Source organism: Anolis sagrei, chromosome 4 (assembly GCF_037176765.1).
Source record: "Anolis sagrei isolate rAnoSag1 chromosome 4, rAnoSag1.mat, whole genome shotgun sequence".
Classification (NCBI taxonomy): Eukaryota; Metazoa; Chordata; class Lepidosauria; order Squamata; family Dactyloidae; genus Anolis; species Anolis sagrei.
Window position 1 is genome coordinate 243,050,518 of NC_090024.1, and position 26,221 is coordinate 243,076,738.

The 26,221-nt window shown below is 49.8% G+C and overlaps 2 protein-coding genes across 8 annotated transcripts in view; one reads left to right on the plus strand and one right to left on the minus strand.

The window, feature by feature from the left end:
* Window positions 1-4,505, plus strand: part of ASXL1 (ASXL transcriptional regulator 1) — a 61,807-nt gene extending 57,302 nt beyond the window's left edge. The window contains exon 12 of the mRNA XM_060771826.2: window positions 221-4,505. Within this exon, the coding sequence (XP_060627809.2) occupies window positions 221-3,004 (2,784 nt within the window). The 3' untranslated portion in view covers window positions 3,005-4,505. The remainder of the gene's footprint in view (window positions 1-220) is intronic.
* A 2,835-nt stretch (window positions 4,506-7,340) lies between these two features.
* Window positions 7,341-26,221, minus strand: part of NOL4L (nucleolar protein 4 like) — a 202,751-nt gene continuing 183,870 nt past the window's right edge. For all 7 annotated transcript variants that reach the window (XM_060771821.2, XM_060771823.2, XM_060771822.2 and 4 more), the window contains 6 exons: window positions 22,024-22,295; window positions 18,660-18,833; window positions 18,343-18,534; window positions 16,310-16,432; window positions 13,547-13,733; window positions 7,341-11,686 (listed from right to left, as the gene is read on the minus strand). In XM_060771821.2, coding sequence (XP_060627804.2) covers window positions 11,430-11,686; window positions 13,547-13,733; window positions 16,310-16,432; window positions 18,343-18,534; window positions 18,660-18,833; window positions 22,024-22,295 — 1,205 coding nt within the window. In that variant the 3' untranslated portion in view covers window positions 7,341-11,429. The remainder of the gene's footprint in view (window positions 11,687-13,546; window positions 13,734-16,309; window positions 16,433-18,342; window positions 18,535-18,659; window positions 18,834-22,023; window positions 22,296-26,221) is intronic.

Genomic DNA, 26,221 nt, shown 5'->3' on the forward strand with positions numbered 1-26,221 from the left:
TATGGCAAGCATCCTCACTACCTCTGAGGATACTTGCCATAGATGCAGGCAAAACGTTAGGAGAGAATGCCTCTAGAACATGGCCATATAGCCCGAAAAACCTACAACATCCCAGTGATTCCGGCCATGAAAGCCTTTGACAAAGATCTAATTGTTGCTCAGCCCATCAGCACCTTATGTGAGACTGTTCTGTAATTGTTCTCATTTGTTTCCTTTTCAGATTCAACTTTCCCGTATCAAACCACCCTGGGTGGTTAAAGGTCAGCCAGCCTACCAGATATGTCCTCGGATTATCCCCAATCCAGAGCCCTCCGGCCAGGACCGAAGCGGGCCCCCAGCCGCTGCTGACTTTAAGGCCTGTGCTCTGCAAGGCCGGCTCCAGCGAGAGGCTGCTGCTCCTTCCGCCGCCGCTGCCGCCGCCACGGCCATTGGGGGCGGGGGTGGGCCGGGAGGGGGGCAGCGGGGCGAAGGCGGCGGGGGCGACGGTGGTGGTGGTCACAACGGCCGCGGCCGCCGTCGCCGCCGGAGGAGGGTCCGGCAGACCGGCCGCCGCCCTGGGCGCTGGCGGCCGAAGAGAACTCGTGGGAAGTGTGTGCCCGATCTACAGCGAGCACAGCTACTGCCGCCTTCCCAGCTAGAAGGGGAGCCCGCCTTGGAGACGGCCAAGCCCAGCTCCCTGGTCTCGGAGGGCGAGGCCGAGGCCTCGTTCCCTGCAAATGAAGGCCAGCGGGTGTTCGGACTGGCTGCCGGCCTTACGCCGCTTGGCTGTGAAGATGCGGCCCAACTTTCAGAGGCGGCATCCTTTGGTGGGACCAGGACTGAGCCAGCCCTTGACTGCTCTTTGAGGAAAGTGCCAACAGGCCGATCGGAGGAAATCAGTCCTGGACATGTTTTGCAAGCAGAAAGAGAGCTACCTTCAAACAGTCCGCTGAGCCGTTCTTGGCAGGAGGACTCTCCTGTGAATCTCCTTGGAGACACAAATGTGGTAGGAGAGCATGATGGTGCTACGCCGTTAACGCTGAACTGCAGCAACTCTACTGTGAAGGGAACCTCCCATGTCTCCAGTTATGCCACAGGTTTGGCCTTGGAGAGCAGCGAAGAAAAGGCAGTGGAGGCTTTCGGCTCCTGCGGGCAGGAACATCTCTCCCTTCCAGAGAACTCTAGCACCGCTGCGGGAGAAGATTTGGCCCAACCGTTCCACATATCCCAGTGGCACAGCAGAGAGAGGCCCGGCTGTGACACAGGCGAAGCGCACACTGAAGAGTCAGATCCACCGCAGGAACGATTTGCCCTCAAGAGCTGCCTTCTGACTTGGGAGGCATTGCTGGAGACGGGAACAGAGGCAGGCGATCCGCCGGCAGAAGCAGTGGCGGACACGAACCCATTCCTCAGTGATGAAGAAACCAGGAGTGGGCTTAGTGAGACAACAGAGACGGCATCTGACCTGGAAGCTGAGTTGACAGATGACAATGTGGATGAAGCGGCAGACAACGGGGCAGCTCCGGGCAGGGGCCGCCTGGTGCTCACATCTGAATGTTCTGTGAGAACGGAGACTTCTACGCACATTGATAACTTGCCTTCCAAAGTGGGAACCACAGGCGTCTGCTTGCCACAAGCCTGGGCACCGCAGCCTTCTCTTCCCCAGGAAGACCACCAACCAAGTGTCTGTCTTGATTTGAAGAAGCCGGAAAAGCCAGTGCGGGCGGCTTCCAGGCCTCTCTCCATCGAAGCAAGCAACCCTCTGGTGGTCCAGTTGCTCAGGGGGAGCCTCCCTCTCCACGCGGTTCTTCCTAGCTCTTGCAGCATCGGCCAGGGCACAAAGCCCGTGTCTTCTCCAGACAAGCTCTCGGCAGTGGGGAATAGGAGCAGCGACCGCCTTTCCCAAAATACCTCTCGGAATGCGAACGGCAGAGTCAGAAACGGATATGATATGTATAATTGTTTGAGGGACTCTTCTACGAAGCAGTCCGCTCCCGTCTCCATACATTTGAAGAAAGAGCCAAAGGGCTTGGAGGGGAAGACCTCAGAGTTGAACCCCAATTCCAAAAATGTCAGAGCTGTGAGCGTTCCCCGGAAGTCTGGCGACGACGCCTTGGACCTCCGAAAGGGACCCCTTTCTTCTGGTGCTTCGGAGGAGCCAAAAGGCTCCCCTACTGATCTTCCTGGCGGAAACTCAGAAGAGAAGCTGAAGGCATCTCCTGCCGCCCCGCTCTCTTCCTGCGCGATTTCTTTGGGTCCTGCGCAGCCAAGCATTGACTCTGTTTCCAAGAACCAAGGAGCAGGCGGTAAGAAGGTCTTTGGCCCTGGCTTCCCCTGCGGCGCCGCTCCGAGAGCCCAGCATCCCCAAATACGGGAGGCCTTCCCCATGCTGAGCATGCTCTCGCACAGCAAGGCAGTGTCATCACCGGCCAAGAGTGCCGTGCCGGAAGATAGCATAGTGCCAGCAAGGGAGGATTGGCCCACCAAACCACGTCTTCGTGCGGCCGGCAGCGGAGGGGTGGAGAACAAGCGTGTCTCGGCAGGTCCCGGTCCTGCCAAGCGGAACGGCGAAAAGAGGAAAGAGGCCGAATTGATGATGGAGCAGCTGCAGGCTCTTCCCCTGGCACGGGACTTGTCCTTCTTCCGGTTGCCCAGGGAGCCGGGCAAGGGCATCGCTCAGCCCTTGGAGCCCTCTTCCATCCCTTCGCAACTCAACATCAAGCAGTCCTTTTACGGGAAGCTGTCGAAGCTGCAGCTGAACGCCCCCAGCCTCAGCTACACCTCTGCAGCCCCCGTTTTCCCCAGGAGTCTTATGGGGAGCATGACGGCGCTGGGCCCCAAAGCCAACTTCGCCGCTTCCCGCTCGGCGCAGATGTTTGTCGACGGCAGCCGCGCGGAAGAGATTTCCCTCAAGTGTTCGTGCAGCCTGAAAGCCATGATCATGTGCAAGGGCTGCGGGGCGTTCTGCCACGACGACTGCATCGGCCCCTCCAAGCTGTGCGTGCTGTGCCTTGTGGTAAGATGATGAATTCGCCGCCCCGGGAGAAGGAAAGCTGTATATTTAAGAGTGTCTGCTTTGGTCACGAGCAAACCTGGAACTTGTACACAAAATTATCATTCTGGTCATAATAGAGGGAAAGTTTTCACGCTGTATGTTTTGGTCTTTAGGCTGGAGTTGGATGTGGGGACAGCCCGGATTTTGAGGAAACTATGGAACGTTTTGCTGGTTTGAATGGCTTCCTTGGGTGGGGGGCACCTTGTTCCACAAATTGAGCTTTTTGTAAAGGCAGGGAGAGCGAGCCCTGTCTCCGTTGAAAGGCTGACTTGCAGAATTCTGTCTTCCGTTCCCCCTTCCTGCCGTCTCCTTCACCTGACCTCTGGGTCTGGACAGTTTCGTGGGCCTCCAGTTAAAGGAGCGCAGGAGGCGAGTGGCTGTGGGAGAGGGGTGGCCACGGGAAAGGGGTGTGCCTCACTTCCTGCCCTGGCATCTGTGGGGCAGAGGCATCTGGCCCACCGCCCCCCGCGAGTATCGAAGCCGCACACGACTTCTTGATTTCTAAGCAGTGTCATTTTTTAAAAAGAAGTAAAAGGTATATATAAATATATAAATATTATATATAAATATATAATTTTAATTTTTTTTGTTTTCTTCTTGGGTGTAAAAAAACAACAGTGAAATGTTTGGCTCCTATATATGTACCCTTCTATGCATCTGTTTGATCATGTATTTATATGTTGTACACAGTACTGGCCAATTCTGTAAATCGATGTTATGTACATATACAGGTTTGGTTTTTGTTTTTGTTTCTTCTTCTTCTTTTTTTAAAGTCCTTTATTTTTCAGGCAGAAGCAGTATTGCATTAAAAGTGGTGTTGGTTACTACTCGCTCCCCTTAGTCAGAGCTGCTGTGTGTTTGTCCCGCTTCTTGCTTTTCACGGTGGGAGGGGATGAGCACCCGCTTCCAAGGAAGGTCTCGCCTGGGCCTTGCGATTCTGGCTTTTGCCCCTCCTGAAAAGCAGACCCACCCCCAAATGCTGCCGTTGCATCCCTCGCTGTGGGTGAGTAGGGGTCCCTTTGGAGGAAGCAAGGTCTTTGAGCTTTTCCTGCCCCTTCCTTCCGTTCCCACCTACCTCTTTGCAGTCTCAGCCTCCCTGCTCGAGTGCTATAGACGTGTTGTCTTTTTCAGTAAGGAAACCTGGTTTTCATCTCCGAAATGGTGTGTATTCTTAATCAGTGGCAGCTTTTTCTTTTGGTAGGGAAACACGGAAGAGAGGGAGAGTACGGCAAAGTGCATTGTGCTTATTAGGGGCAACTAAGGTCTGAAAGGTGCTTACCAAAGATGGGGGGCCAAGCATTTGGGTCCCCCTCGCTCTGCATCCTCCAGAGCCTCTGTTGTGAACAGACTGATGATTCCGGTCTGGTGTTTTTTGGGGGGGCGGGGGATTTGGGGGAGCCCTCTCTGATGACCCCTGATGTTGTATGTCCCTTGTGGTATTGGAAAAAAAATAAAAAAAAGATTTTGAAAAGCGGAGCATGTGCTTATTACGGTCTTGCATCTGCAAATGCCTCAGCGGGTGAGGAAGGGGTTTGGCTTTGCACCTGGAGCCACTCCTTGGAGATGCAGTTTGTGAAATCCCAAGTGAGAGGGCCCTTCAGTGGAAGAGGAGGAGATGGGATGCTTCTTCCTAACATCCACATTGTGGGATCGGATTATAGAGTGGGGAAAGACCAAGGGCCATTCAATCCAACCCCCTTCTGCTAGGAAGGAAGATACGGTCCAAGCCCTCCATTCCTGCCACTGTTGGAGATTTCTTCCTAATATAATTCTCATCTTCCTGTTTGAAACCATTGCTCAGTATTGTAATCTCTGGAGCAGCAGAGAACAAGCAAGCCTTATGAGGAGCGGCTTAAGGAGCTGGGCATGTTTAGCATGAAGAAGAGAAGGCTGAGAGGAGATATGATATATATACTATATTATATTATATTATATACTATATTATATTATTAGTAAAGACAAGATGGAAATGTCTTCTGCTCCCTTCTGTCTTCTCTCTGGCCAGAGAGAAGACAGAAGGGAGCAGAAGACACTGCCATCTTGTCTTCTGCCTATATCATCACTTGAGAGGCCCCTCCCTCTTCTGGCACCAACGGCTGCTCTGGCCAGAGAGAAGACAGAAGGGAGCAGAAGACATTTCCATCTTGTCTTTACTAATAATATAATATAGTATATTGTATATACATATAATATTTATAATATTATAATGTAATACAATATGATACTAGTAATAATAATTCAATATTATAATTATAATGATATATTTAATTACATGTAATATTACTAATAATATTACAATATAATGGTATAGCGCAATATAGTAATATATACTGATATTGTACTTTGCTAATAATATAATATATTGTATGAAAATATATATTGTAAGCCGCTCTGAGTCCCCTTCGGGGTGAGAAGGGCGGCATATAAGCGCCGTAAATAAATAAATAAATAAATAAATAAATAAATAAATAAATAAATAAATAAATATGATAGCCATGTATAAATATGTGAGAGGAAGCCACAGGGAGGAGGGAGCAAGCTTGTTTTCTGCTTCCCTGGAGACTAGGACACAATGGAACAATGGCTTCAAACTACAAGAAAGGAGATTCCGCCTGAACATGAGGAATGAGTCGCCCCTGGGCTGAGAATTGCGGTCTATAAGCGCAGTAAATAAATAATAAATAAATGAGGAAGAACTTCCTGACTGTGAGAGCCGTTCAGCAGTGGAACTCTCTGCCCCGGAGTGTGGTGGAGGCTCCTTCTTTGGAAGCTTTTAAACAGAGGCTGGATGGCCATCTGTCAGGGGTGATTTGAATGCAATATTCCTGCTTCTTGGCAGAATGGGGCTGGACTGGATGGCCCACAAGGTCTCTTCCAACTCTTTGATTCTATGATTCTATGCCTGCTCCTTTCAAATATTTAAACCTGGCTCTCATATCCCTTTCTCTCAACTTTCTCTTAGAATCATTGAGTTGGAAAAGACCTCGTGGACCATCCAGTCCAACCCCCTGCTGCTAAAAAGCAGGAAAATCACATTCAAAGTTTCAGAATATCGATTAATGGTATTGATCCGAAGCCACTTCAACGCTGCCCTATAACCCAGGATCTGATCCCCAGGTTTTCTGTTTATCCCAGATTATCATAGAGTTGGAAGAGACCTGGTGGGGCATCCAGTCCAACCCCATGCTGCTAAGAAGCAGGAAAATCACATTCAAAGCACCCCTGACAGGTGGCCATTCAGCCTCTGTTGAAAAGCCTCCAAAGAAGGAGCCTCCACCACAGTCCGAGGCAGAGAGAGAGGTCCACTGCTCCTTACAGTCGGGGAGCTCTTCCTAATGTTCAGGTGGAATCTCCTTTCCTGTAAAGCCTTCGACAATACAACAAAAGTAATGTTACAGTTGGGGGTCACCATAACATGAGGAAATGAATTAAAGGGTCGCAGTATTAGGAAGGTTGAGAACCACTGCTCCAGAGCCTTTGATCGCTGCAGAAATAGGTTGCTCTGCTTTAGAATCATAGAATCAAAGAGTTGGAAGAGACCTCCTGGGCCATCCAGTCCAACCCCATTCTGCCAAGAAGCAGGAATATTGCATTCAAATCACCCCTGACAAATGGCCATCCAGCCTCTGCTTAAAAGCTTCCAAAGAAGGAGCCTCCACCACACTCCGGGGCAGAGAGTTCCACTGCTGAACGGCTCTCACAGTCAGGAAGTTCTTCCTAATGTTCAGATGGAATCTCCTCTCTTGTAGTTTGAAGCCAAGTCTCCAAGGAAGCAGAAAACAAGCTTGCTCCCTCCTCCCTGTGGTTTCCTCTCACATATTTATACATGGCTATCATCATATCTCCTCTCGGCCTTCTCTTCTTCAGGCTAAACATGCCCAGTTCCCTAAGCCGCTCCTCATAGGGCTTGTTCTCCAGACCCTTGATCATTTTAGTTGCCCTCCTCTGGACACATTCCAGCTTGTCAATATCTCTCTTGAATTGTGGTGCCCAGAATTGGACACAATATTCCAGGTGTGGTCTAACCAAAGCGGAATAGAGGGGTAGCATGACTTCCTTAGATCTAGACACTATGCTCCTATTGATGTAGGCCAAAATCCCATTGGCTTTTTTTGCCGCCACATCACATTGTTGGCTCATGTTTAACTTGTTGTCCATGAGGACTCCAAGGTCTAGCCCATGAATTGCTTTGGAACGGTGGCCCATGTGGGCCGGCAAATGGCCCGTGGGCCTTCAGAGCCAAGCTCTGGATCTATGGGGCCAGAGAGATGCCGCGGGCAGCCAGTCCAGAAGGGGTGAGATGCAATTCCGTTTGTTATACAGTGTTTATTAAGTAGATTCAGTCTTATAATATGATATACAGACTCCAAAAGAAATTCCACATACTTATGAAATCAGTGCATTTAGCAAGTAATACCATGGATGGAAAAGAACCGCTTGATTTAAAACAGCTCGTTGGTCTTTTTCGTTTTTGTTTTGTTTTTTCAAAGTGAGTGGGACAAAGGAGGTTGGCCTGTGCTACTCATTTCACAAACAGAAACAGAATTTTAAAGTTGCATCACGTAGAACAAACACACGCTCTAAGAATTTTAAAATATTAAGCCACATTTACTCGGAAAAAAGATCCACTGTATAGAACACAAAAAAAGTATTAAATTTTTTTTCTCTCCATAGCACATATGGAGGAGGAAGTGCCCATCTGCTTAGAAGAGCCACGTAAAATTGCATAGGTGCCTGTCAGGAAAAGTCTTCAAAAGAGAATTCGACTGATTTCAGCAAAGTGTTACTTTTTCAAGTTGGTTCTCAGTGCCGTTCGGCTTCTAGGGCCACGTCTCTAGGAAAACGCACGCGGGTGTCTTGCGTCAAGCGCTGGGCTTTTGAAGCCCCGGGAAACTGCCCTCTCCCTGCATCTTCCCCCCCCTTGGTCCCACTTTGTGGCCTGCCTTCGTGGTGCTAAAAGGAGAGGAGCGGATGCCGCAAATGGGAGCATCCTGTGATTTGACTGAGGAGTGAAACCCTACCTGTTTGCCTTCAGCGGACCTCTTTGGGTCCGAGAGGCTGGTAACAGAACTCGCCACGAGAAAAACAAGGGGAATCTCAGTGTGCACACCCCCTTTTTTCACCCTGGGTCTGGGTGCGTGCACCCACCGTGCTATTTTTCGGGGTACAGAAATGGGTGGGATCCGGAATAAGGGGAGTCGTGTGGCTTTTGCTAAGCAGATGAAAACGCCGGCGAGGCTTTTCGCCTTCCTCGCCCAAAAGAAGCGGGTCTCCTTGCAGAACACAGAACGGAGGGGTTTACTTGGGAGGTTTTCTGTACATGTAAACAGGTACACTTTCACTGAGTCCAAAGTCAGGAGCAAAAAAGTACAAAGGTTCACATTGGTCTTAGGTACAATTACAGGCGAAGAAACATATTTTTTTTGAGCCGTGGCGGCTCTTGGAAACAACAACCAAACCAAACGCTCTAAAAAGCACCACTAAATTATATATAGATAGATTAAAGATATAAAAAAATCAGACCACGGACAGATTGTAGTTGGTAATCTCGGTGAAATCGCTAGGCTACCTTGTAAAAAGTTTTACAAAAAAGTTTTACAAATCAAAACTTCTGTTTTTTTTAAATATTTTAAACCCTCTGAGTTCAAAGCAGCATTTTCTTGAATATGAACTGGCGCAGGCTGTTAGCGGCCACCCGCAAAGGAGGGGGAAGTGGTCCCTGGGGTCGGGGCACGGACGGGACGAGAAGGGAGTCATTTCTGCTAAGTGTCCAGAGAAAGCTCTTCTGGGACCAAGGCGTTGCTGCTGGGTAGAAAACACTGGGAGAGAAAGAGCAGGGCGGGGAAGTAATGGCCACAGGGCAAGGTTTTATTCTTTCCCTTCACCAGTTTGCGTTAAAGGCTTCGACCTTTTCCAACACAGAATTGCAAGCAGGAACCAGTGGGTTACGATTCCTGCTCTTTCAAGATAACCAGCTTGCAAGGCTATGTTGAAAAGGGCCAGGGTCCCTGTTCAAAAAGGGCCAGGGAATGGCCACAGAAATGGCTTCTTTGACCCAAAAATGGAGCATACAGATGCCAGATGTGGGACTTGTCTGGAATCCACGAAGGCCAAGTGTTGGGTTGTGAGCCCCGTGGACTTTTCCCTCTCTCTTTTGGCCCGTGTCCTGCCAGGGTTTGAAAACTCACAAAGCAGCCACTGGCGTGCGAAGCCAAGTCCCAACGTGGACGTGGTCTCTTATTTGATCCAAAAGCAGTCACCACCGAAGCACCCCTCCGTCCCCCCCAAATGTCATGGCTATGTCTTCCTGGCGGTGCCTCTAGCAAAGGATGAGGATTTCTCAGGACGGCGATTGTCTCTGCCACTCTTCTAAATGCTATGTTTTCCACAAAGGGCTTGTGGCAAGGTGATTTTAGAAACTAAACAAGAATCGTAACGGGTTAGGGTTGTTCCTCGCTGGCGCCTTACCCAACAATAAATATTTACACGGAAATCAAATTTGGAAGGAAGAACAGCAGGCTTGGTGCACCCAGGGCAGGGGGGGAATTCAAGTTGGAAAGGGGTTGGATGCACGCTGGAAGGCTTAATCCAGCAAACCCCTGAAATTCCGGTCTTTTCCCAATAAAGAAACGAGAAAGTAGATGAATGAGAATAGCAGCCGCTCTCTTGCAGAGCGGCCAAAGTTTACGGGCAGCAGCAATGGCTAGAAACCTCTTGAGAGTATTGGCCACCATTGGTTCCTGAGAGGTTCTTGGGTGTAAACAGTGGCTTAAGACTGACAGCCGGACCCCACAGGCGTGGATATGGAAAGAAACCCCATTCCACAAAACGAAACTGGCCGGGATAGCCACAGAAGTGGACCACTCGCTGTGTCCCACTTGGTGGGACAAGGCAGAGGGAGGCGTTGAAGATGGGAGGCTGCCAAGAAGGGAAGCATCTCAGCAATGCTGCTTTTCCGCAGTCCAGGGAAAAGTGGGGTGCTTAATGGGGCGGATGCAGGCCAGCGAGGAGTGGAAGGGGGTTTAGAGAATCCGGCCGGACTCAGGCTGGAGAGTTTCTGGTTGCCACTGCTGACCATGGCGTATCGGTTCTAGCAGCCCGCTCTCCTCCGTTCCTGATTTTAGTAGCATGGCTCAATATTGCACCGAGCAAAACAAGTGCATGACAAGGACTACAGGGAGGACGGGGTCGTTTGGAGGAGGGGGGAAAAAGTGGCTCAGCCTCTTTCCAGACACCTTGCCGGGCTGCAAAGGGCCCTTTAAGGGGGAAACAAAACAAAACAAAACAAACAACCTTGCAGAAAGAACAAGAACAGGAAAGATTGGGTTTGCCTCCTTCGGAGACTCTTCTCCCGAGGGGGAAAAAGAGTGTGTGACTTCCTCCCGAAATGGGGAAGAAAAACTAGAAGCAGCAGCAGCTCGGGCCGCCAATAGAAGGGGTCCCCTGAGGTTGGGCTCTCCATCCAAGAGCCGATTTCGGGGGGAGAACTTGGGGGACACACCGCCATCCAGAGTGAGGTAGAGGGTGGAGGACGAAGGCCAGGCAGTTGTTTGGTCTCTTGGCCCCCAGTGGCTTTTCCTTTAAAGTGACCAAAGCGAGTCCTTGGAGTGAAGAGTGGCTGAGGTCCCGGAAAGGAGAGGGGGTCAACTTGGAGCCGGGGTGATGTTGGGGGGGGGGGTCCCATTTGCTGGGCACTGGGAGGAGCCAGCAGATAATCAGGTGTTTGGTCCCGCTCCCCATTTTCTGCCTCCCCACCCCCAAATGTGGTTTGGCTCCGCTTTTCCCTGCCCCACCGATTCTCCAAGGAGACGACCAGCTGGACGGAATGTGTGGGAGTCTTGGAACGAAACCTCTTCCTCCTCTGACCGACACAAAAAAGTGGCAAATCTCTACAACCTCAAGGGTCCGTTTTTCCAGGAAAGGAACAAGAGTAAAATAAATTATAAGGTGGGATGGAAGGGAGAAAGGGGAGAGGGTCTGCCTCTCAATAAATACGCAATTCCTAAGACGTGGAGGAGGCAGGATGGGGACGGGACGGGGGAGTCTGGGAAGGGCTCTACCATCACTGGGCTCCACAAAGCAAAATCCCGACTGTGCCTGAGGCTCCGTCCCACCCCGACTCCCCTCCCCACCCCAACCAAAGTCCTACAATGCCTCTCTCGGCTCCTTCCGGGTGGTGTCGCACACTGTCACAGTTGCGTAGCTCCAAAGGCAGATGGAGGAGGAGGAGGAGGAGGAATGTTGCCCGCCGCCACACGTAAAAAAAGCAAGTGCCTGTCCCAGGGGAGTGGCAGTCGGTAGGCAAAGGGAACGGCCCGTCCTGAGCAGATTTTCCGGGTTCGCCAGGCAGTAGTGTCTCCTCCCAGCCCGGGGGCCGCAGGGAGGCGGGCAGCAGTCAGTTCTGCTGTAAAATGAGGTTTTCCAGTTCGTCGGCAGAGCGGAGGAGGAAGGCGGCCGACTCCCGGTAGCCGGCGATCAGCTGCCGCACCGCGCTGATCTCCGTAGGGCTGAGTTGGGCGGCCGTCACTCCCCGGTTCGTGCTGTTGGCAGGGGTCGCGGGGGCGGCATTGGTGGTGTTGGTGGCGGCAGCATTAGTGGCGGCATTGGCGGCGGTGCCGGACGCGACACTTTTCATGCTGAGGTCAGTAGGGCCTGCGGACAGACAGAGGGAGCAAGAGAGACACTCTAGTCAATGATGGAAAGGAGAGGATTTAGCTTTGAGAATTCCTTCCAGTGTCAAATATGATTGAGACCAATATTTCAGGCTTTCCCACCAGGAATCAAACATGTTTGATGCCAGAAGAAACTGTTAAGATTAAACTCACAATGGGACCCAACTTTTATTTGTGGGGAATGTTCAATGAGTAAAGTAAAGTATTATTATTATTATGTCCCCTTTTCTCTGCCTTCTCCAAGCTCAATATCCCCAGCTCCCTTCGCTATTTCTCAGAGGATTTCACAATTTCCAGGCTTTTATGAACTTTACAGCTCGTCAACATCTTTCTTTAGATTTTCCCAGAAGTGGGCACAGTATTCTAAGTGAAGTGAGAAGAGACTTGCAAGGAATGGAAGCCACGCAAGGTCATGTTCAGGGGCTTCTGTGGGCAGGGAAAGGCCGGTGCAAGCCTCGGACCCTGGGTTTTTGCCTAGGGTTCCTTCTTGTCCCTGCTTGGCGCTTAGAGCACAGGGACAGCAAGAATCAAAGAGATGGAAGAGCTCCAAGAGGGGAAAGGGTCAAAGGCGGAATCCCAATCTCTGGCAAGCATGGAAGGGAGCTCTAGGGGGGCCGGCAGAATGGAGGGGGGGAGAGAAGGACATGGCTGGCCCTCCGAGGGATTAGCTCTCATGGCCGGAGCCCAGGGTAGGGTCTTACTTCAGGGTTAAGAGGCATTAGGGAGGGATGAGAAGCCGTAATCCCGGAGAGGCATCTTTCAGGACGCAGGAAACCCAACCCTTCCAGTTGGGGCTGGTGGTCGAGTCCACGAAATGAGTAAGGAGATCCTCAGAGCAGAAGCCTTGGTTCAGATGGCCAGGGCTCCTGGTAGCCACAAATCAGGAAGGCAATGTGGCTTAGTAGTCTCACCATTGGAGTCCAGGGTGATATATTATACTTATACTAGCCGTCCCCTGCCACGCGTTGCTATGGCCCAGTCTGTATATATGTGTTTTGTGTGTGAGTGTGTGTATATGTGTGTTTGCATATATATATATATATATATATATATATATATATATATATATATATATATATATAGGTATATAGGTATATATAGGTGTATAGGTGTGTGTGTGTGTGTGTGTATGTAGATGTATGTGTGAATGTGTATATGAGTGTGTGTGTGTATATATATATATATATGGTGTGTGTATGTGTGTGTGTATATGTGTGTGTATGTATGTATGTGTGTGTGTGTATATATATGTATTTGTGTGTGTGTGTGTGTGTGTGTATAGGGTGTATTTGGGGGTTTTTAAAGTCCATTCTGCTGGGTTTTTGATTTTTAGGGGTGATAAACACTCGTTGGACTGTTAGTTGTATTATGTCAAAATTTCGTGTCAATTCAACCAGTGGTTTCTGAGTTATGGTAATCCCACAAATGAACATTACATTTTATTTATATAGATTTTGCAATATAAATATTTATGTAGGACACTGCATGAACTTTGGGTTCCCAACCCCAAACAGGGTCCCCTTAGCTCAGCCATGGGCAAACTTGGGCCCTCCAGGTGTTTTGGACTTCAACTCCCGGTAGGCTGTTAGGAATTGTGGGAGTTGAAGTCCAAAACACCTGGAGGGCCATACCTGCCATAGCTCAGTGTTGGGACCCTGCAAATGCTGATTTGTTATCAATACATCTATTTTATATACCTATACACCTGGGGTCTCAGAACAAATGTCTCAGGTGGAAAGAGGTCATGGCTGGAAAAAGTTGGCACTACATTGTGCACCCACCCTCACCCCCCATTGCCTCCCATGGCCCCAAACAAACAAACAAACATCCTAATATTTACCGTTGCTGTGGTTCCCCGCCTGGAGCGGAGGGGTGGGCTGCAAGCTGCTGCCCCCAAAGCTCCGGTAGCTGTAGTTGAGGGTCCCATTGATGTAGACGGGGTCTTGGGAGAAGGAAGAGGCTGGCAGTGAGTAGGAGGAGTGGGTGACGGGGGCCGCGTCCCGCTTGTCCAGGGCCACCGGCTCGTCCTGTGGAAGAAGAGGAGGAAGAGGAGGAAAGAGGGGTGAGGTCCACGGTGGAAGGTCAGCCCATGCAGAGAATGGAAGGGATTAGTCTTGTGCAATTCGGCTGGAGGCCGATCTGGTGTTAGCATCCAAATTTCGTTGAGCACCCAAATCCGTTTTTCAGGTGCCTCCCAAAAATCAGCTAAAGCCAGAGTTTGAGGAATGGGGTTAAGGAAGCACTCTTCCTGGGACCCTTTCCTTTCTTGCCTTCAAGGGAGCCTGGGTTTGAGGAACGAGGTCAAGGAAGCAGCCTTCCTGGGCTCCTTTCCTTTCTTCCTTTCCAGGGAACTTGGATTTGTGGAATCGAGTTAAGGCAGCACCCTTCCTAGGACATTTTCCTTTCAAGGGAACCTGGATTTAAGGAACAGGGTTGAGGAAGCACCCTTCCTGGGACCCTTTCCTTTCTTGCCTTCAAGGGAGCCTGGGTTTGAGGAACAAGGTCAAGGAAGCAGCCTTCCTGGGCTCCTTTCCTTTCTTCCTTTCCAGGAAGCTTGGGTTTGAGGAACAGGGTTAAGGGACCCTTCCTGGGACCCTTTCCTTTCAAGGGAGCCTGGGTTTGAGGAACAGGGTTCAGGAAACACCCTTCCTGGGACCCTTTCCTTTCTTCCTTTCAAGGGAGCCTGGGTTTGAGGAATTGCGTTAAGCAATCACCCTTCCTGGGACCCTTTCCTTTCTTCCTTTCCAGGGAACCTGGGTTTGAGGAACGGGGTTAAGGAAGCACCCTTCCCGAGACCCTTTCTTTTCTTCCTTTCCAGGGAACCTGGGTTTGAGGAACGGGGTTAAGGAAGCACCCTTCCCAAGACCCTTTCTTTTCAAGGGAGCCTGGATTTGAGGAAAGAGATTGAGGAAGCACCGTTCCTGGGACCCTTTCTTTTCTTGCCTTCAAGGGAGTCCAGGTTTGAGGAACGGGGTTAAGGAAGCACCCTTCTTGGGCTCCTTTTCTTTCCAGGGAGTGCGGGTTTCAGGAATGGTGTTAAGGAAGCACAATTCCTGGGCTCCTTTCCTTTCCAGGGAGCCTGGGTTTGATTAATGGGGTTAAAGAAACACCCTTCCTGAGACCCTTTCCTTCCCAGGGAGCCTGGGTTTGAGGAACAGAGTTGAGTAAGCACCCTTTCCGGGACCCTTTCCTTTCTTGCCTTCAAGGGAGCCTGGGTTTCGGCAATGGGGTTAAGGAAGCACCCTTCCCAGGACCCTTTCTTGCTTTCCAGGGAGCCACAGTTAGAGGAACTGGGTTAAGGAAGAACCCTTCCTAGGACCCTTTCCTTTCTTGCCTTCAAGGGAGCCCGGGTTTCAGCAATGGGGTTAAAGAAGCACCCTTCCCAAGACCCTTTCTTGCTTTCCAGGGAGCCGCAGTTAGAGGAACAGGGTTAAGGAAGAACCCTTCCTGGGACCCTTTCCTTTCTTGCCTTCAAGGGAGCCTGGGTTTCAGCAATGGGGTTAAGTAAGCACCCTTCCCAGGACCCTTTCTTGCTTTCCAGGGAGCCGCAGTTAGAGGAACAGGGTTAAGGAAGAACCCTTCCTGGGACCCTTTCCTTTCTTGCCTTCAAGGGAGCCTGGGTTTCAGCAATGGGGTTAAGGAAGCCGTGCATAAGACATGTCACAGCATTCTTCAAATTGGCCCAACAGCCAGGGCTCACAGGGAAACCCCATGCGAGCAGCACACAGCACCACTTCTCACGGCATGAGATGCCAAATGGGCGAGGAGGAACCGTGAATGGCTGGCACGTGGTCTTGTAATTGACAAAAAAAGTGATGGTTTGGCCCTTACCGTTACGGCCATCTGGCCAGGCCAAAGAAGCCGGATTGGCTGAAGAGAATCAACCATTCCGAATGGGTCCACAAACCTAGAAGGGATTCCAGATTTGGGTGAGGTACAGAGGAGAGCACATCAGTTGGAGCTCTTACCATCAGGAGTACCACTAGCAGCACCAACATCTATGAAATTTTACACGCGGATATAAAGAATGGAGACACTGCAAGGCTTAAGCGTTGCCCAGGATTCTGTCCCAAGTTTCTGTAATCAGCCATGGAAACCCACTAGGCAACCTTGGGCAGTTCACCCTCTGCAGATACTGGTTTTGGAGAAGAGGGGGAAATGCATTTTGGAAGAGCTAAGTTTCCTAGATCTCCCTACAACCCTGCACTGGAGAATGAACACGGCTTTATACCACATTAACTGCAATAACTGAATGCTATGGAATCCTGTGGTTTCTAGTTTGGTGAGGTACCAGCACTCTTGGGCAGAGAAGGCCAAAGACCTTGTGAAACTACAAATCCCAAAATCCCATAGCATTGAACCAAGCATAGAATCATAACATAATAGAGTTGGAAGAGACCAAATGGAACATCTAGTCCAACCTCCTGCCATACAGGAAAAGCGCAATCAAAGCACCATTGACAGATGGCCACCCAGCCTCCAATGAAGGAGCTTTCATCAGACTCTGAAGCAGAGAGTTCCCCTGCTGAACAGCTCTTCTTACAGTCAGGAAGTTCTTCCTCATGCTCAGGTGGCATCTCCTTTTCGGTCATTTGAACCTTACCTGCGACGTCTGGTAGATCTCCAGCCGCATCCTCTTGGCCGCTTTCCGCGTCTCGCTCTCGCAGGCCGCCGCAAGGATGTTCTCGGCCATGGCTGAGGTCAGGTGGGGCGGCGTGGGCCTGGTCTGGGGGGCACAGGTAAAGGTCAGGAAGGTTTGGGCATTCCCACCACATGTGGGTGCATTATCCCTTATTTTTTTTCTCAATGCCAACACATTGGAATTAGCCAACAAGTATTTTTCACTAGATATAATTCCAGATCAATAAATCAACGCAGCAATAAAAGAAAAGAAAATACAAAAGCATTACAAATAACATAACAAAAATGCCAGCAATTCGATCAAGGAGGAAGTTTACAAACAAAACTCTTTGGCAGGGAAGATGGAGTGATAGCACCTTCCTGTGGCCGGAATTGAGCACAGCCTCCAAGATGCCGAAGATGGGAAAGCCTATATATATATACCTCTATCTATGTACAGTTGCCTGTCTTGTCCTTGTATAACGGCATTGAATGTTTGCCATATAGGTGTGTTCTGTGATCTGCTCTGTGTCCCCTTCGGGGTGAAAAGGGCGGAATATAAATATTCTAAATAAATAAATAATAACTGTAACGGGGGATGATACTCAAGAAGATAAAAGAAATAAAGAACATATGGATGGCATCTACAGAATGGGTTTTTAAAAAAGGGAAGCCAACACAAGCAACTTACAGAAATTAAGAAAACTGTGTGCATGGTTAAAGATAATAATTTAGAATAAATAGATGGTCGGAGGGAGGGACGAGGGGTGGCAACACAACTGGCTTTAATATTAAAAACAGTTAAATGGGGTTTTTGAAAAAATAAGGATATATATAAGAAGACGTATGTCAACAGCCTGTCGCATGTAAGTGCAATGTACCATACAACACGTGTACAACTGTTAAGGCTGTTCTGTATAGTAAAGGTAAAGGTTTCTCCTGACATTAAGTCCAGTCGTGTCCGACTCTGGGCGGTGGTGCTCATCTCCATTTCTATGCCGAAGAGCCGGCACTGTTCATAGACACCTCCAAGGTCATGTGGCCAGCATGACTGCATGGGGCAGAAGCAGTACCTATTGATCTACTTACATTTGCATTTTATTCAAACTGCTAGATTGGCAGAAGCTGGGCCTAACAGTGAGAGCTCACCCCGCTCCCCAAATTTGACCTGCCAGCCTTTCAGTCAGCAAGTTCAGCAGCTCAGTGGTTTAACTTGCTGTGCCACCAGGGCTTTATGTATAATACATTGACATTTTGGTATTTTGAGTCCCCTTCGGGGTGAGAAGGGCGGTATACAAATGTTGTATATAAATAAATAAATTTTGTAGAACTGTACGACACTATGTGTGTGTGTGTGTGTACAGGTCTACAAATATATATATATGGGGCTACAGTGGCACAGTGGGTTAAACTGCTGAGCTGCTGAACTTGTTGACCAGAAGGTCAGCGGTTCAAACTCACGGGACAGGGTGAGCTCCCATTGTTAGCCACAGCTTCCACCAACCTAGCAGTTCAAAAACATGGAAACATGAGTAGATCAATAGGTGCCGCTCCGGCGGGAAGGTAACGGCGTGCCATGTAGTTATGCCGGCCAGTGGCCACATGTCTTTGGAGGTGTCCATGGACAACTCCGGCTCCTTGACTTAGAAATGGAGATGAGCACCATGGATATCTATGTGTATGTGTGTGTGTGTGTGTGTGTGTGTGTGTGTAGAAAAGATCAGGGAGGTTTGGGGGCGCAAAGCAAAAAGCATTACAAGGAAAAGACAGAACCCACGTGATGCAACCAGTGCAGATATTCAAGAGTTAAAAATATGTGATTGAACAACAATGGAAGAAGATTGGACTGTGGTGGCTGAGTTTTTCTGATGCTGAAAACAGGAGACTGTGCCACTCCAAAATGAGGACACAAAGCCCTAATCCAGTGAGGAAAACATGAGTAAGCAGGAGAGGTTGGAAATAAGGTGGGAAGGAACACAGTTGCCAGAAGGGATGGGGGAGTGGTCCGAAACTCACCATTTCCATGCCGTTCTTCTTCATGCGGCGGCAGGATTTGAGGTAAGTGCGGATGCGTTTGCGAGCCCGTTCCTGGAACTCGGGGAACTGCCGGCTGCAGGATTCAATGATGGCCTGGATTTTCTCTTTGGGCTGCTTGGAGATGGGGACCATGCGGTCCAGGTTCTCGTCCACAAAAAGGCGGACGAACATCTGCGGAGACGAGGGGAAAGCAAGACGGTGTGACAGAGAGCACATTGGGGATCTTCCAAGTCTCCTCCACAACAACAAGACCACCCTTTGAGCCCCCACCCAGATGGAGACTCTTATGCCCATACATTGAAGGCCTTTAGCCGCTCTGGGTCCATCCCTTCCGAGTCGTTCATCTTGTCGTTGTCTTCGTGGTCATCGTGTTCGTCGTCATCATCGTCCGCGGCGGGAGCTCTGCCGATGGTCAGGTCTTCAACCTCTGTCTTGACCGAGTCGTAACTGCCGGAGCTGTATGGAGGAGACTGGGAAGAGGCAGAGAATTGGAACCATTGCCCATCATCGTATCTCTCCTTGGAGGTGGACCCATCACTCCTGAATCCTCATCTAGTTGTCCCACTCTCTTCTGCTTTGGTCAGACCTTCTTACCTGGAATAATATACCTGTGTCTAGTTCTGGGCAAAGCAGTTCAAGAAGGAGATGGACAAGGTGGAATGTGTCCAGAGAAAGGCCACCAAAATGGTCAAAGATTTGGAAACCAAGCCCTACGAGGAATGACTTAGGGAACTGGGGATGTTTAACTTGGAAAAGGTTGAGAGAAGGAGACATGATGACCATGTCCAAATATTTGAGAGGAGGTGACATTGTTTTCCTGCTGCTCCAGAGACTAGGAAAAGAGATTCCACCTCAACCTTAGCAATAATTTCATGACAGTCAGAGCTGTTTGAGAGTGGAATATCCCACCTAGGAATGGTGCAGTCTCCTTCTATGGAGGGTTTTAAGTAAAGACTGGATGGCCATCTTGTCGGAAGGATTTTGAATGTTTTTCTGCCTGGCAGGGCTTGATTGTGTCTTCCTGATTGGCTGAAGGGGATTAGACTGGATGGCATCTAAGGTACTCATCCGACTCTGTTATTCAATGATGCTATGACATCAGAATGCGCAGCCTGGTAATTTGAGAAGGCATTTTGGAACAAGCTGGATGGCCATCTGTTGGGAGGGCTCGGATTGTGTCTTCCTGATTGGCTTAGACTGGATTAGACTGGATGGCATCTAAGGTATGTATCCAACTCTGTTATTCAATGATGCTATGATATCAGAATACACCACCTGATAATGTGATAGAGGTTTTGAAACAGAAGCTGGAAGGCCATCAGTTGGGAGAGCTTGGATTGTGCCTTCCTGATTGGATGAAGGGGACTGGACTGGATTGATTCCAAAGCACTCTTCCAACTCTGTTATTCAATGATGCTATGACATTAAAATGCACAGCCTGGTAATGCAACAAGGCATTTTGGAAGAGGCTGGATGGCCATCTGTTGGGAGAGCTCAGATTGTGTCTTCCTGATTGACTGAAGAGGATTAGACTGGATGGCATCTAAGCTACTCTTCCAACTTTGTTATTCAATGATACTATGACATCAGATTGCATAGCCTGGTAATGTGATAGAGGTTTTGAAACAGAGGCTGGAAGGCCATCTGTTGGGAGAGCTTGGATTATGCCTTCCTGATTGGCTGAAGGGGATTAGACTGGATGGCATCTAAGGTACTCATCCAACTCTGTTATTCAATGATGCCATGCCATCAGAATGCACCACCTGATAATGTGAGAGAGGTTTTGAAACAGAAGCTGGGAGGCCATCTGTTGGGAGAGCTTGGATTGTGCCTTCCTGATTGGATGAAGGGACTGGACTGGATGGATTCTAAGGCACTCTTCCAACTCTGTTATTCAATGACGCTATGACATCAGAATGTACAGCCTGGTAATGCGACAAGGCATTTTGGAACAGGCTGGATGGCCATCTGTAGGGAGGGCTCGGATTGTGTCTTCCTGATTAGCTGAAGGGGACTGGACTGGATAGCCTCTAGGGTATCTTTCCAACTCTATTATTCAATAGAGTTGGCATCTAAGGTACTCTTCCAACTGTGTCATTTAATGTTGCTATGATCAGAATATACAGCTTTGTAATGTGAGAGTGGTTTTGAAACAGAGGTTGGAAGGCCATCTGTTGGGAGTGCTCGGATTGTGTCTTCCTCCCTGGCAGAATGGGTTTAGACTGGATGGTTACTGTAGTCTCTTCCAAATGGGATTCTATTTTATCATAATGTGCAATAGTCCTTCCAGCGCTAGGGCCCTAACTTAGCATGGCCTGCCTGCCTGCCTGCCTGCCTGCCTTCCTTCCTTCCTTCCTTCCTTTCTTCCTTCCTTCCTTCCTTCCCCTTCCCCTTCCCCTTCCCCTTCCCCTTCCCCTTCCCCTTCCCCTTCCCCTTCCCCTTCCCCTTCTATTTTATCATAATGTGCAATAGTCCTTCCGCCGCTAGGGCCCTAACCTAGCATGTCCTTCCTTCCTTCCTTCCTTCCTTCCTTCCTTCCTTCCTTCCTTCCTTCCTTCCTTCCTTCCTTCCTTCCCCTTCCCCTTCCCCTTCCCCTTCTATTTTATCATAATGTGCAATAGTCCTTCCATCGCTAGGGCCCTAACCTAGCATGTCCTTCCTTCCTTCCTTCCTTCCTTCCTTCCTTCCTTCCTTCCTTCCCCTTCCCCTTCCCCTTCCCCTTCCCCTTCTATTTTATCATAATGTGCAATAGTCCTTCCACCGCTAGGGCCCTAACCTAGCATGTCCTTCCTTCCTTCCTTCCCCTTCCCCTTCCCCTTCCCCTTCCCCTTCCCCTTCCCCTTCCCCTTCCCCTTCCCCTTCTATTTTATCATAATGTGCAATAGTCCTTCCACCGCTAGGGCCCTAACCTAGCATGTCCTTCCTTCCTTCCTTCCCCTTCCCCTTCCCCTTCCCCTTCCCCTTCCCCTTCTATTTTATCATAATGTGCAATAGTCCTTCCGCCGCTAGGGCCCTAACCTAGCATGTCCTTCCTTCCTTCCTTCCTTCCTTCCTTCCTTCCTTCCTTCCTTCCTTCCTTCCCCTTCCCCTTCCCCTTCCCCTTCTATTTTATCATAATGTGCAATAGTCCTTCCATCGCTAGGGCCCTAACCTAGCATGTCCTTCCTTCCTTCCTTCCTTCCTTCCTTCCTTCCTTCCTTCCTTCCTTCCTTCCTTCCTCCCTTCCCCTTCCCCTTCCCCTTCCCCTTCCCCTTCCCCTTCCCCTTCCCCTTCTATTTTATCATAATGTGCAATAGTCCTTCCACCGCTAGGGCCCTAACCTAGCATGTCCTTCCTTCCTTCCTTCCCCTTCCCCTTCCCCTTCCCCTTCCCCTTCCCCTTCCCCTTCCCCTTCCCCTTCCCCTTCTATTTTATCATAATGTGCAATAGTCCTTCCACCGCTAGGGCCCTAACCTAGCATGTCCTTCCTTCCTTCCTTCCTTCCCCTTCCCCTTCCCCTTCCCCTTCCCATTCCCCTTCTATTTTATCATAATGTGCAATAGTCCTTCCACCGCTAGGGCCCTAACCTAGCATGTCCTTCCTTCCTTCCTTCCTTCCTTCCTTCCTTCCTTCCTTCCTTCCTTCCTTCCTTCCTTCCCCCTTCCCCTCCCTCCAACGCACCTCTGCTGTGCTTTTGGCTCCATACTTGGCCCGGCTCCGCAGGCCATCGGCGCTGCATCCGTCGGGCGTGAAGGAGGGGGCGATGTGTGCCGGCGCCAACTTGTCGCACAGGTTGATGGGCTGGTCCTCGGCGGTGGTGCTGAAGTCCATGGGGGCGGCGGCGCCATTCCCGTTCACCTCCGGGTAGGCGGCATCCCCCTGCGTGCTGCTGGAAGTGGACGGGTTCAAGGTGGAGGAGCCGTTCCCGCTGCAGCTCTCCGACGAGGAGTCGTCTGCAAAGAGAAGGAGAAGAAGAGCACCTCCGTTACCTGGAGTGGAACTCACCGCAACGCCACATTGCAGGCGCAAGAGCCATATTCCAGTTTGGCCCAAGACTTTCCTTCCAACTCATGAGATCCTCCTGAAAGCAAAAGAGTCAGCTTGGCCTCTCCAGTGATGCCCACTCACCATTACGCACCAGTGTCATGTAGCACCCAAACAGGGAGCAAAGACATTCAATACAGCCACTCACTTGCCCTACTCTCAAGAGTACACAACAAGTATAGCAGTAGCATCACAGTGCATGCCCGTACGGGCTCGAGTATAATGCGCCATCGAATCTAATGCACACCTCTATTTTCAAGATCATTCTGATCTCCACCAATGATGGAATTGAACCAAACGTGGCACAAAGGACTCCCATGACCAACATGGGCATTGATGGACATTGACCTTGAGTTTTGGAGTTGTAGTTCACCTACATCCAGAGAGCACTATGGACTCAAACAATGATAGATCTGGACCAAACTTGGCATGGATACTCCATATGCCCAAATATGAACACTGGTGGAGTTTGGGGAGAAAAGACCTTGACATTTGGGAGTTGTAGTTGTGGGGACTTATAGTTCACTTACAATCAAAGAGCATTCTGAATCCCACCAATGAGAGAACTAGGGCAAACTTCCCACACAGAACCCCCATGACCAACATGCACAGCCTGGTAATGCGATAAGGCATTTTGAAACAGGCTGGATGGCCATCTGTTGGGAGGGCACGGATTGTGCCTTCCTGATTGGCTGAAGGGGGTTGGACTGGATGGCCTGTTGGGTACCTTTCCGACTCTGTTATTCAATGATGCCATGACATCAAAATGCACAACCTGGCAATGCAATAAGGCATTTTGAAACAGGCTGGATGGCCATCTGTTGGGAGGGCACGGATTGTCCCTTCCCGATTGGCTGAAGGGGGTTGGACTGGATGGCCTGTCGGGTACCTTTCCAACTCTGTTATTGTATGATGATATGACATCAAAATGCACAACCTGGCAATGCAATAAGGCACTTTGAAACAGGCTGGATGGCCATCTGTTGGGAGGGCTTGGATTGTGCCTTCCCAATTGATTGAAGGGGATTGGACTAGATGGCCTGTAGAATACCTTTCCAACTCTGTTATTTGATGATGTTATGACATCGCAATGCACAGCCTGGTAATTTGAGATGCCATTTTGAAACAGACTGGATGGCCATCTGTTGGGAGGGCTCGGATTGTGCCTTCCTGGTTTGCTGAAGGGGATTGGACTGGGTGGCTTGTAGGGTACCTATCCATCTCTGTTATTCTATGATGCTATGATATCAGAATGCACAGCTTGGTAATGTGAGAAGACATTTTGAAACAGGCTGGATGGCCATCTGTTGGGAGGGCACGGATTGTGCCTTCCTGGTTTGCTGAAGGGGATTGGATTGGGTGGTCTGTAGGGTACTTATCCAACTCTGTTATTCTATGATGCCATGATATTGGAATGCACAGCCTGGTGATGTGAGAAGGCATTTTGAGACCTACTGGATGGCCATCTGTTGGGAAGGCTCGGATTGTGCCTTCCTGATTGGCTGAAGGGGGTTGGACTGGATGGCTTGTAGGGTACCTTTCCAACTCTGTTATTCTATGATGCTATGACATCAAAATGCACAGCCTGGTGATGTGAGAAGGCATTTTGAACAAGGCTGGATGGCCATCTGTTGGGAAGGCTCGGATCGTGCCTTCCCGATTGGCTGAAGGGGGTTGGACAGGATGGCCTGTAGGGTACCTTTCCAATGATGTTATGACATCAAAATGCACAGCCTGGTAATGTGGGAAGGCATTTTGAAACAGGGTAGATGGTCATCTGTTGGGAGGGCTCGGATTGTGTCTTCCTGATTGGCTGAAGGAGATTGCAATGGATGGCATCTAAGGTACTCATCCAACTCTGTTATTCAATGATGCTACGACATCAGAACGCACAGCCTGGTAATGTGAGAAGTCATTTTGAAACAGGGTAGATGATCATCTTTTGGGATGGCTCGGGTTGTGCCTTCCTGATTGGCTGAAGGAGATTGCAATGGATGGCATCTAAGGTATTCTTCCAACTCTGTTATTCTGCTGGCTCTGTTGGACCCAATTTCTGAGTATCTTCCTTGAATGGAAGTGGACATGGGATTATTCCAAGTGAGGCCTGAATGGCGTGCATTCTAGGTGTGCCGACAGGCGGGAAGCGCATGGCAAGGAGAGGTGTGGCACCAGAGCTGAACATGGCATGTGCTGGGTAAGGAAGCTCCCTTTGTTGGAGGGACCGAAGCATTGGGGGCTTTCCTTGCAATCTGCTCTGCCTCAGTTCCCCCTCCGCCGCACTGCCACAGATGCCCGCCTGTCTTCTCCTGCTGAAGATGCGCCAGCGCCACCATCACCACCGCTGCCTCATCTCCCCCTCCGTTGCCAGGTCTGCTCCCCCCTCACCGTTCCCATGGAGATCGCCTACGTGCCTTGCCTCCCCCTCCCCACAAGGCGCGCATTCGTTCCAGCCCTGGCATCCATCATGCGGGGAGCAGGAGGGCAGGGGCTTCGCCTCAGTGATGTGCGCACATCTCTCCCCACCTCTGCCTCCCAAAGAACGCCATCTCTCCTGCTTGCAAGCCCCTTCTGCACATCCCCAGGGAAATGCAAGGCAAAGGAAAGTGTGGGGAGGGGGCATGGGGTCTTCTCCTCTCCGCTGGGAAACATGCTCAGCTCTCTCCTTCCTCCAATGCGCATACTAGTGAGAGAAAAAAGCCAATTCAATTCTAGGCGGCATCCATAGGAATTCCAGGTCTACATCAGGGGTCCTCAAACTGTTGGGGGGCGGGCTACGGTTTGTTGCTGTTCCCACTGCGTGACTTCAAGTCGTTTCAGACTTAAGAGCAACCCTAAGGCAACCTTTTCACAAGCCTCTCTTTGGCAAGGTTTATTCAAATGGGGATTGGCCTTTGTTTTTATCTGAGGCTGAGAGAGTGGGACTTGGGGTAAAGTCACCCAAGTGGGTTCAGAGACACAGTCCGAGGTTCAAACCACTAAGCCACACTTTCTGAATTCCTTCCCTTTCTGTAAACCGCTTTCCCAGGGGTGAGAAAGGCGGTATAGAAAGACTGTAAGTAGGTAGGTAAGTAAGTAAGTAAATAAATAAATAAATAAATATCCTACCTACTTCTCTTTCTTCCTTTTCTCCTTCCCTCTCTTTTCCTACCTACCTTCCTTTCCTTTCTCTTTTCTCTTTTTCCTTCCTTCCTTCCTTCCTTCCTTCCTTCCTTCCTTCCTTCCTTCCTTCCTTCCTTCCGTCCTTCCTTCCTTCCCTTTATGTTTCCTACCTAATTTCTTTCCTTTCTCCTTCCCTCTCTGTTTCCCACCTACTTTTCTTTCTTCCTTTTTTCCTTCCTTTTCCAGCAGATTGGAGGAGGGCCAATGTGGTCCCAATCTTCAAGAAGAGAAAAAAGGACGACCCAAACAACTACCGTCCGGTCAGCCTCACGTCGATACCGGGCAAGATTCTGGAAAAGATTGTGAAGGAAGCGGTCTGCAAACACTTAGAAACAAATGCAGTCATCGCTAATAGTCAACATGGATTTATCAAAAACAAGTCATGCCAGACTCATCTGATCTCTTTCTTCGATAGAGCTACAAGCTGAGTAGATGCGGGGAATGCCGTGGATGTAGCGTACCTGGATTTCAGTAAGGCCTTTGACAAGGTCCCCCATGACCTTCTGGCAAGGAAACTAGTCCAATGTGGGCTAGGCAAAACTAGGGTGAGGTGGATCTGTAATTGGTTAAGTGGATGAACACAGAGAGTGCTCACTAATGCTTCCTCTTCATCTTGGAAAGAAGTGACGAGCGGAGTGCCGCAGGGTTCCCCCCTGGGCCCGGTCCTGTTCAACAT